This window comes from Alosa sapidissima, chromosome 12, assembly GCF_018492685.1.
Source record: "Alosa sapidissima isolate fAloSap1 chromosome 12, fAloSap1.pri, whole genome shotgun sequence".
NCBI lineage: Eukaryota > Metazoa > Chordata > Actinopteri > Clupeiformes > Clupeidae > Alosa > Alosa sapidissima.
The window spans coordinates 32,036,216-32,047,946 of record NC_055968.1 but is presented as its reverse complement, the minus strand read 5'-3'; the positions used below and the strand labels follow the sequence as shown (position 1 = coordinate 32,047,946).

The 11,731-nt window shown below is 47.0% G+C and overlaps 1 protein-coding gene across 2 annotated transcripts in view; it reads right to left on the bottom strand.

Moving 5' to 3' along the window:
* Positions 1-10,713, bottom strand: part of gpc1a (glypican 1a) — a 14,485-nt gene extending 3,772 nt beyond the window's left edge. Inside the window, exons 1-4 of one of the 2 annotated variants that reach the window (XM_042056765.1) lie at positions 10,470-10,713; positions 10,136-10,341; positions 1,495-1,653; positions 394-797 (exon numbers count right to left, since the gene is read on the bottom strand). In XM_042056765.1, the coding sequence (XP_041912699.1) occupies positions 394-797; positions 1,495-1,653; positions 10,136-10,295 (723 nt within the window). In that variant the 5' untranslated portion in view covers positions 10,296-10,341; positions 10,470-10,713. Of the gene's footprint in view, positions 1-393; positions 798-1,494; positions 1,654-10,135 lie in introns of both variants that reach the window. The other variant, XM_042056764.1, reaches the window with a different exon arrangement.
* Positions 10,714-11,731: the final 1,018 nt, after the last annotated feature.

Sequence of the window (11,731 nt, the reverse complement as noted above, 5' to 3'; positions counted from 1 at the left end):
CTCACACACACACACACACACACAGGCACACACACACACACACACCCTCCGATGAGGTGGGCCGGATACCTGTGAGACTTTGCGGACCACCTCTCCTGCGCTGGTCAGGGCCTGTGTGAACGCACACGCTCACACACGCACACGCTCACACACGCACACGCTCACACACACACACACATACACTCACTCCGATGGGGCGGGCCGGGTACCTGTGAGACTTTGCGGACAACCTCTCCTGCGCTGGTCAGGGCCTGTGTAAACGCGCACGCTCACACACGCACACGCTCACACACACACGCACACGCTCACACACACACACGCACACACACAGGCACACACACACACACACACACACACACACACACACTCACTCCGATGGGGCGGGCCAGGTACCTGTGAGACTTTGCGGACCACCTCTCCTGCGCTGGTCAGGGCCTGTGTGAACGCGCGCGCGGTGATGAGTGTCGGGACCAGCGCCGTCTTCATCTGGCGCGGGGCCTCTCCGTACAGCTGCAGGGCCTCCGCCTGCTTCACGCCGCACTCCAGGAAGTCATCCGTCAGACCGTCGGTCGCCATGGTGATGTTGGGCGTGGCCTTGATGCGGCGCTCCAGCAGCCGAGTCCAGAGGTCGTCCAGCGCCTCGTCCAGGCTCAGCGGGGTACCGCGGTAGAACCGCCGCAGGTCTCCGTAGAGATCACGGAACAGTCCCGCGTTCCGCTCGTAGAGCCCGCCCACAGCCTCCGGGAACTCCGACTCCAGCCAGCGCTCAGAACCGTCCAGCAGCTCCAAAAAGTATGCTAGAGGAAAGTTAGCAAGACAACTGGTCAGTGAGTGTGTGTGTGTGTGTGTGTGTGTGTGTGTGTGTGTGTGCGCGTGTGTGTGTGTGTGTTTGGCTGTGCATTGACCGTAGCCTGAATGAATCCCCCTGCCTCTCTCACCAGTGTGTGTGTGTGTGTGTGTCACTGTCTAAGCTAGGGTGTTGTCTGTTGAACATAGCCTGTATGAATCTCCATGCCTCTCTCACAAGTGTGTGTGTGTGTGTGTGTGTGTGTGTCACTGTCTAAGCTAGGGTGTTGTCTGTTGAACATAGCCTGTATGAATCTCTATGCCTCTCTCATCAGCATGTGTCTGTGTGTGCAGCTGCAATATTGTGCGTTGAGCGAAGCCTGTAAAGATCTCCCCGCCTCTCTCATCAGGGTATGTGTTTGTGTATGTGTGTGTGTGTGTGTGTGTGTGTGTGTGTGTCTGTGTGTGTGTGTGTGTGTGTGTGTGTGTGTGTGTGTGTGTGTGTGTGTGTGTGTGTGTGTGTGTGTGCGTGCGTGTGCATTTTTGCAATAATAGGTAGTATATCCATCCGGAAATGACGATGCCATGTTTACCTACTCTGTGTTTGATCAGATATGTCTAAGTGTGTAACATACTTCCATCAATGTTTGTATCTGTAGATTCTTCCCCTGTGCATTAAAGTGTGTGTGTGTGTGTGTGTGTACTCACTGTCGAAGCTGCGGTACTGTGCGTTGAGCGTCGCCTGGATGGATCTCCCCGCCTCTCTCACAAGCCCCTCCAGCTCTCGGCGACTCAGAGCCACAAGCGTCTCCTCCATGGCACTGGTACAACACGTGTAGCCCTGAGGACACACACGCAGGTGCTCACCTGCACACACACACACACAGATATATATGTAGATACATTAAGTTAGATTACATTAAATTAGATTAGATGAGATTAGATTAGATTCAACTTTGTTCACTTGTATTGTATAAATCTGACACGTACACAGACGATCCCCAGATCTAGCGTACAAGTTATCATCTTCTGAAAGTTTATCCTCTTTGGCATTTTTCCCTCCTTCTCACAGTGTGTGTGTGTGCATGTGCGTGCGTGCGTGCGTGCGTGTGTGCGCGTGTGCCCTCCTTCTGACGGTCAACAGTCACCAGTCGGTTGAGAGAGCAGCCAGCCCCAGGCAGCTCACACACTCATCTGCCAATTAGGGCACAAAACTCCTCCCAATACAAACACACACACACGCATGCACACACACACACACACACACACTTCTACCTACAAATGCTGATGTGTGTGTGTGTGTGTGCATGCGTGTTGGTGTCGGTGTTTGTGTGTTTGACCTGTTTATGTGTATGTTTTGTGTGTGACCGGTATATGTATGTGTGTGTGTGTGTGTGTGTGTGTGTGTGTGTGCGCGTGCATGTGTGTGTGTATAAGAGTGTGCGTGCGTGCGTGCGTGTGTGTGTATGTGTGTTTGTGTGTGTGTGTGTGCGTTGTTTGAGCTTTAAGTGGCATGTCTGGAGGCTGGTGTGGTGGGTGGCATTAGTAGGCCGTGACCCAGAATGCTGGAGGGTTGAGAGCACGCTTGAGAGGAGAGGAGTGAGGGTTGGGTTGGGAGGAGAGGAGTGGGGTTGGGTTGGGTCTGCTCATCCTCTATACTACGTACAGTATATAGGTTGGGTGGGGTTGGGTTGAGCCTGCTCATCCTCTATACTACGTACAGTATATAGGTTGGGTGGGGTTGGGTTGGGCCTGCTCATCCTCTATACTACGTACAGTATATAGGTTGGGTGGGGTTGGGTTGGGCCTGCTCATCCTCTATACTTTCTCCTCCATCCCCACACATCCGTACACTATGGGAAAATGAATTGTGGTTGGGTTGGAATGATTGAGTTAGATTAGGCTGGGTTGGGTAGAGTTGGGCTGGGCTGGGTTGGATTGGGTTGAGTAGAGTTATATGAAGTTGGGTTGGGTTGAGTAGAGTTATATTAAGTTGGGTTGAGTAGAGTTATATTAAGTTGGGTTGAGTAGAGTTATATTAAGTCGGGTTGTGTTGAGTAGAGTTATATTAAGTTGGGTTGTGTTGAGTAGAGTTATATTAAGTTGGGTTGTGTTGGGTAGAATTAGATTAGATTGGGTTGAGTAGAGTTATATTAAGTTGGGTTGTGTTGGGTAGATTAGATTGGGTTGGGTACATGTAGCCTATGTATCTCTCTGGTGGCTCCTTTCTCTTTCCCTCTCCCTGGTTGTGTGTGTGTGTGTGTGTGTGTGTGTGTGTGTGTGTGTGTGTGTGTGTGTGCGTGCGTGTGTGTGTGTGTGTGTGTGTGTGTGTGTGTGCGTGCTCCTTTCTCTTTCCCTCTCCCTGGTTGTGTGTGTGTGTGTGTGTGTGTGTGTGTGCGTGCGTGTGTGTGTGTGTGTGTGTGTGTGTGTGCGTGCTCCTTTCTCTTTCCCTCTCCCTGGTTGTGTGTGTGTGTGTGTGTGTGTGTGTGTGTGTGTGCGTGCGTGTGTGTGTGTGTGTGTGTGTGTGTGTGTGTGTGTGTGTGTGTGTGTGTGTGTGTATGTGTGTGTGTGTGTGTGTGTGTGTGTGTGCGTGCTCCTTTCTCTTTCCCTCTCCCTGGTTGTGTGTGTGTGTGTGTGTGTGTGTGTGTGTATGTGTGTGTGTGTGTGTGTGTGTGTGTGTGTGTGTGTGTGTGTGTGTGTGTGTGTGTGTGCGTGCTCCTTTCTCTTTCCCTCTCCCTGGTTGTGTGTGTGTGTGTGTGTGTGTGTGTGTGTATGTGTGTGTGTGTGTGTGTGTGTGTGTGTGTGTGTGTGTGTGTGTGTGTGTGTGTGTGTGTGTGTGTGTGTGTGTGTGTGTGCATGCTCCTTTCTCTTTCCCTCTGATTATATTGATAGACTAAATGACAAACCTCTCAGGGAATGTAGAATGTAAAATTGGTTTTGTTATAGACCTATAAGGACTACTGTATATCCAGCCAGCATGTTTTAGGCCAGTAAAGGTTCTCGTTTCTTGACGTTGTTCTGCAAAAAGGAATGTAACTCCCCTTGTGCTGTTGAAATTCATTAAAAATGTCTATTGTAGTTTCTTTTACACAATGAGGTTAACAGTTTCATAGCACATATGCTTACTGTATATATCAATCCATCCCCACTGTAAAGCAGGTTGTGGGTTGTTGTTGACACTATGGGTCTTACAACTTCACATAACTCCACATAACTGTTTAATCCACTGCTGATGAAATATAATACAATGCTGATGTAATCCAATGTATTCAAAATACGTTACTCAATTTGAGTAAATTTTAGGAATACGTTCCAAAATACATTTTAGGGCATGTATTCTGTAATCTATAGTGGAATACATTTTTAAAAGTAACTTTCCCAACACTGTTTTCCATATTGGCATATCTGATGATTACACTGTGCTACTTAGGCAATAATTAGGGAAGCTTAACAACCAATCAGAGCAAATCTTTTCCCAATGGCCCAGACGTCAAATTCAACATGTTAAATCAGCTGTAAACAAGCCGATAAAGGTCTGTCAAGATGGTGGTGCCGCACACACTGCACCAATTGCAGCTACAGATGCTCATCGACTAACCAGACACCAATTGCAGCTACAGATGCTCATCGACTAACCAGACACCAATTGCAGCTACAGATGCTCATCGACTAACCAGATGTTATCAGACATCCGTCCGTCAGCTTGGTGTGCAGCCCCTACTGCACACCACCTATTTGTGTGGTCAGCTCAGCATCCTCCTTACATTACATTCTCTAGGGTTGGGTAGGGTTAGATTAAATTGAGTTGGGTTGAGCTGGGTAGGGTTAGATTAGATTGAGCTGGGTTGGGTTGAGTTGGGTAGGGTTAAATTAGATTGAGTTGGGTTGGGTAGGGTTATATTAGATTGAGTTGGGTTGGGTCAGGATGGATTGGAAGTTGAAGTTGGATTAGGCTGAGTTGGGTTGAGTTGAGTTGGGTTGGGTTGAGTTGGGTGGATTTGGCTAAGTTGGGTTGGGTGGGTGGATTACGCTGAGGTTGGGTGGGTTGGGTTGAGTTGGGTGGATTGAGTTGAGTTGGGTTGTGTTGGGTTAAGTTGGGTTGGGTGGGTTAAGTTGGGTTGGGTGGGTTGAGTTGGGTTGGGTTGGATTGGGTTGAGTTGGGTTGGGTTGGGTTAAGTTGGGTTGGGTTGGGCTGGGTGAGTTGGATTGGATTGGGTTGGGCTGGGTGGGTTGATTTGGGTTGGGTTAAATTGGATTGGATTGGATTGGATTGGGTTGAGTTGGGTTGGGTGGGTTGGGCTGGGTGAGTTGGATTGGGTTGGATTGGGTTGGGTGGGTTGAGTTAGCCCAGAACTGTTATACACACAGAGAGAGAAAGACAAGCTCACACAAACAAGACCACTATTAGTAGTCTAGATCAGGACACACAGATCAGGTTTTTAAATCCTGATTTTGTGAGCACTGTATCAGTAACACAATAGGACACTGTAGCACATGAACACACGCTCACACTCCATCCCTGAGCACATACCAGACACACCACAACCCCCACCCCATGCACCCCCCCCACACACACACACACACACACACACACATCACCCCCTCTAAAAACCAAATCACAATGACAGCTGGCCTCCTTTTAAGGGGGGGGGGGGGCTCACTGCCCTACATGATTCAGATCTAGTACCGCTGCCACTTAGCAAGCTACATCTTTCACACACACAAACACACATTCTCTCCCTCTCTCTCAAACACACATACACACACACTCTCTTTCTTACATTCTCTTGCTGTCTTGCTGTGTCTCCCATCTCACTCTCATACACACACACACACACACAAACACACTCGCTCGCACACCTCAGTGTCCTACACTTCCTGGGCCATTTTATTGTACTAGTGGCTGTCACTACATATCCAGTGGGGGACACCAGACACACACATACACACTCACAGAAGGATTAAGGCGTGTCCCTGAGATTAGTGACGCCGAGGTGTGTATTAGTGAAAGTGTAATACTCTTACGCCGACTGTGGTGTATGTTTGTGTGTGTGAGGGGGTCATGTTTAGATCATGTTAACACAAGGTTACTACTCCAGAGTCCGAGGTCAGAAATCTCACCTGTCACATGCCATAAACCCTTCATTAAGTGTGTGTGCGCGCACGTGTGTGTGTGTGTGTGTATGTGTGTGTGTGTGTGTGTGTTTTCTATAGAATAGTTCCTTTATTTACATGATTCACAAACATGTTTAATGATTCACAAATGTTTTGATGATTCACTAATAAATGTATTACTATTTACAGGTGTAAACAGCATTAGATTTATTTACAGATTGACAAACACATTTATAGATCAGTTGTGGATTTTGGGGACCTTTCTGACTGCTTGACCAACAAATGTGTGTGTGTGTTTGTGTGGAATATTGATTTAGTGTGTGTGTGTGTGTGTGTGTGTGTTTGAACTGAGGACTGATTAAGCATGTGTGTTTGTGTTGAGAACTGATTTAGTGGTTATATGTGTATGTGTTTGCGTTGAGTACTTATTTTGAATGTGTGTGTGTTTGTGGTGAACACTGATTTAGCGTGTGTGTGTGTGTCTATGTGTGTTTATGTTGAGGACTGATTTAGCATGTGTGTGTATGTGTGTGTGTGTTGAGGAGGACTCACCAAAAAGATGGTTTCTCTCATGGGATTAAATACAGATTAGTGGTGTTTTTAAAACATCCTAATCCAACAGTTAGCAAACCGGCTACCCTCACCAACCCCACACACCACACCACTACTAATACACATACCACCCCATGGTGTGTTTAACAACAGCTTCAGCTGTAGCCTCTAGAACAGAAGTGACTGTTTTAAGAGTACGCCTCAAACTAGGTCAGTCTTTGGCCTGTCGCACATGATGACTACATTTGATCCAGATTTGATACACTATGATCCACTAGATTTTCTACACTTCATCCAGCTATTGAGTTAAACGGTTATTGAGTTAAACAGCTATTGAGTTAAACAGCTACTGAGTTAAACAGCTACTGAGTTGAACAGCTATTGAGTTAAACGGTTACTGAGTTAAACAGCTATTGAGTTAAACCGTTATTTAGGTAAACAGACGCCGACATATCTCTATAGGGATCCTTTCCATGTTGTCCGACACATGATAACATTTGTGATCCTGTCAGTGGGGAACACACAAACAGTCCGTTCGAGACGGAAGGCTGCTGCCTTGCTGCCATGGTAGAGAGCGGTCTCGTAAGACATGACTTTGGAGTCAAGGCATCTTTTAAAGAATGATGGTTTCGAACGGCCTCTTCAGAGAACGTTGACACTATGGTTTCCTTTGAACACCCTCAGGCTTTCGAACAGGGCGGATGTTCCAGCAGCAGCCTTGGCCTCTCTAACAGCGAGGAGGCTGGCGAGTCTGGACATGAGCCTCGGTCCACCTGACAGTATGACCTCGCACGCGGAGTTAGTGGACGGTGTACCTCTCCGTGGGGGAGGAGATTAGGCGGCTGATCTCTAACTGGCTAGGCTACCCTGTGAGGTGGACTTTGGATGGCCTTGCGCTGGACTTCCAGGCTGCTTCAAAGGCAACCACTAACTATCACCTATCAAGAAAACACTGTTAGTCCTTGAGGCTGCTATGACAAGCTAATCCCCATCCCTGACGACTTCCTATTTATCATAAGGACTGTTGCTAACAGCTAATGCTAACCCCCAGCTGAGGGAATCCTGTCTGTTGCCATGTCAAGTCAAACCAAATAGCCGCTAGTCTAGCTAGCCAACTTTCACTGTGCTGACCTCTGCTGCCACTCTAAGCTGATTAACCCTCGGTGTGAAACCAATTATCTGCTTTCAGACAAGCAGACCAACCAAAGTTGTCAAAACAAACATCCTCCTCTCCTCACAATCCACTAGATGGCCATTCGGTGAGTACACTGTAAAAAAACTCTGTAGGCAGCCCAGCCTACAAAAACTGGAAACAAAGTCGAAACCCTGTGTCCAGATTCTCTGGGAATACTGAAGGGAGGTGTGAGCCATGTCTGGTGTGTTTCGTTTGGTCCTTGGTTAAAATATAGTGTACTGTCTGTTGTTTTGGGCAAAAGCATCTGCTACTAATGTTAAACATATACATAAACAAATGCAATTTCCTGTGAAACCACTGACTGCATCATTTCGATTTCCATTGCGATGTCTATATTGTAATTTATAGTTTTTTTATTGTTTGTTCATAAATGGAAAGTAGAGTTTGCATCTGCAAAGAACACTTGTCAATTACTGTTGATGTAATTATTGGGAGGTATCTTTTCAATCGTTTCAATCCTTTCAGTGATATTCCACAGAGGTGTACTCACTTCTGGTGCCTACGGCACACACAACCCCTCAAACACACTGTAAGTTATACTGTGTTGACAAAACCCCACATTTGATACTTACATATATAAACACACCCAGGGCCTAATCCTAAACCGGCGTCTACACACACACACACACACATACACACAATGGACGCCCGGGGCCTAACCCTAACCCCAGTCTTTACACAAACACACACACAGACATCATCTCACATATAGCTGCTCACGTACAGACACACACATACACACATGCACGGCATGAAACGCCCCTGGCCTTTATAGACAAACTGCCTTCTGCATCCCACATACAGCTGCTCACGTACAGACACACACATGCACACACACACACACACACATCCCCCCCTCGACAAAACCATCTGCCACACTCACAGACAATGGTGCTCGGCTCCTGTTACAGGTTTCCTCTGTTCAAGCAGCCAGACACTAAGGCTGAGTACTACACACTCACACACACCTAATCATATCAGTAGACACACACACACACAGACACCTAATGGTACCTGCACACACACACAACTATTCATACCTGTACACACACACACACACACACATAGACACACACACACACACACAACTATGCATACCTATACACACACACACACCTATTCATATCTATACAAACACTCCCCCTCCTGCATCACACACCCACACACACACCCACACACTCATACACACACTGCCCTCCTACATCTCACACTTCCCAGTGCTGCTGAGGCTGATGGAGGTGACCTTGAGAATACCATTGGTTGCCTAGAGATGAAGCCGTCTGTGCCGTTTTTCACACACACACACACACACACACACACTCTCTCTCTCTCTCTCCTCTCTTTCTCTCTCTGTTTTCCTCACACACACCACAGCCAAAGGTAAGTGTTTATGAGAGTGTGTGTATGTGCAGAGGCACACACAGAAAATACACACAGTAGGCTAGTAGAGACATGCCAGCGCCAGGCAATAGCATCCCTTACAGGCATATGCTATGTTAGGGAGGGACGTGCTAGTGCCCCTAGTCTCCTTAGGAGTCATGTTAGCAGCACCACACACTAGCACCTTTAGGAAATGCTAACACCGCACACTAGCATCCACAGGCTTCCGGCTCCCTGTCGGTGTTCTGAATGGTTCAGAGGCAATGCCAAAGGTCAGTGGAAACAAGGGACACCTTAGTACGGGCTGCTACCTTAGTACGAGTCCAGGCTGCAGAGGACACTCAAATACTGAGCCCAGGCCGCAGGCGCTAGCAATGGACACTGTGGTACTGAGTTAAGACCACAGGCGTTTGCTATGGACACTGTAGTAGCCTACTGAGCTAAGACCACAGGCATTTGCTATGGACACTGTAGTACTGAGCTAAGACCGCAGGCGCTCATATTGGACATTCTAGTACTGAGTCCAGGCCAAAGGCGCGCACAGTACACACTCTAGTACTGAGTCCAGGCCACAGGCGCAGAGGCCAGCTGCAGAAAAACCTACTGGGACGTGAAACAGTCAGGGACATAATATGGACTCCAGACTACACACATAATATGGACTCCAGACTAGACACAGTGCTCGAGACAATAATCATCTGGCCAGACCTGAGAGCAGGCAAGTTGCAGTAGTGGCGCATGGGACCACATTACATTAACAACATGCAAATTATGAAGAATAAGGTTGCAATGCTGAACTGTTTTTTTCTTTCTTTCTTTCTGCAGACTGTTAACACACAGGCTAAATAAAATAGGATGCTGGCACCGGACTCAAAAAAGCTTGACTACGCTCATTTGTAGGCTATATCTTTGCACAGGCCTAAAAGCGTTCAGAAGCGTTTTGGCAAAACCGAGCTCGAGATATTCGGCAGCAAGTGACTGCCTTTTCTGCCGCTATGACGGCGAGGGCGTGAGCGCTTATTACAAAGAGAACAAATAGAACACGCCACCCGAGTGCTGTTTGATTTCCACCCGGCCCCCGAATCCCACTCCATCCTGTGATCTCACCAGATATTTCGCTTTGAGGAACTCCATTTAACGTGAAACCCTTGCCGCTGTAGAACTGACGAACATCAGCGCAGCTTCGCGCCTTGCTGCCCACGCTGTCCGCCGACAGTAGTACCGGGACAGCTAGCGAGAGGAGCAGGACTGTCGCCGTAACATCCATTGTGTCTGACACACGGTGCGATGCGAGCTCGGCAGCGGAGAATGCTCTGAAGTTAAGATACAAGAAGCATAGATTAAATCCAATTCCGTTGATCAGAAAAAAATAATGTCTACTGATAATCCAGAAATGTATCCACAGTTTCAATTGTATTGTCAGCAGGTGCGTGCAGAATACCTCTCGGCAGCACAGGTCCTCTCACTGAGGAAAAAAACCCGAATCAATCACTAAGAAAAGCATGTGCTACATCCACTGCCTTCTGTGTCCGTAAAAGTCTAAATCCGAATAGCTTTCCCATCACATTGTTTAATAACAATGTCATTATAGTCCTACACCGATCGTGATAATAGAGCAATTCAGATAAATAAACCGAGATAAAGACCGCACGCGAGACAGGTGCCTGTGCGCTCCCTGTTGCCCTCCCGACGCGCGTGCTGGTGTTCTCTCTCTGCGTGCTTGTCGGCTCCACCTGCAGGTGGCAGCGTGCAGCCACTCTGCAGTTCACCGGTTCCGCGTGCAGCCACTGTACTGTTCGCATCGTTCTGCAGGCTGGGTTGAATTGACCATCAAACGTTAGCCGAAAAGAAACAAATGCACTTGGCATTTGAGAAACCCATCCCATGCTCATTTATTATTGTGTGGAGTAGTGTGGGATCTTTTATTCAAAGCTTAAGTCGACTTTCACGCAAGTAGCCTATAACAATCTTCCCATGCATACAGTATGCACAGAAAAGCAACTCATCAGTCTGACCTGATGGATTATTAATAGGATGAAGGTGGAGTACAAGATTATGAGATCGCATATTTGTCAGTGATTAATGTCTATTCAATCCCAAAATACCCCCCCCCCCCCCCCCAACACACACACACATTGATAATCAGCATTTATTTAAACATTTCCCATTGTTAAAACAGATAGAAATGTGCATCATTTCAAAGATTCCTTGTGGACAAACATCTTAGCCACCGTGACAGTCTCTGGTTCCTCTGTAGGGCCTTAAGGGGACCAAGAAAATTCCCAGTGATTATAAAATTATAGAAAGGGAAAGTGAGATAATAGCATTTCAAACCATTTCAAAAAGGCACAAAGGACAAACACAGTGTCAGTTGAACTAAAATACTGATAGAGCCTTTAACTGTAGAAGGGTAAATATTAATGTTTTTTTGGGTTTGTTTATATTTTGACCAGTGCATTCACATTGTGTCCGATGTGTGCCCACAGCAAGGTAGACACGTCACATATAATTGGAATGCATGTTTCTGATCCTCTCGGGACCAGTCAATTCTAGACATGAGTACCTCTAAGCACATATTCAGATATCATGTGTAGCAGGAAGCAATTGTGAGATGAAAATGTAGTAGTAGTAGTTGTTGTAGTAGAAAAGCAAGAAGATCAGACATTAATTAGAGAAACGGCATGAAAATGTGATATCATGATT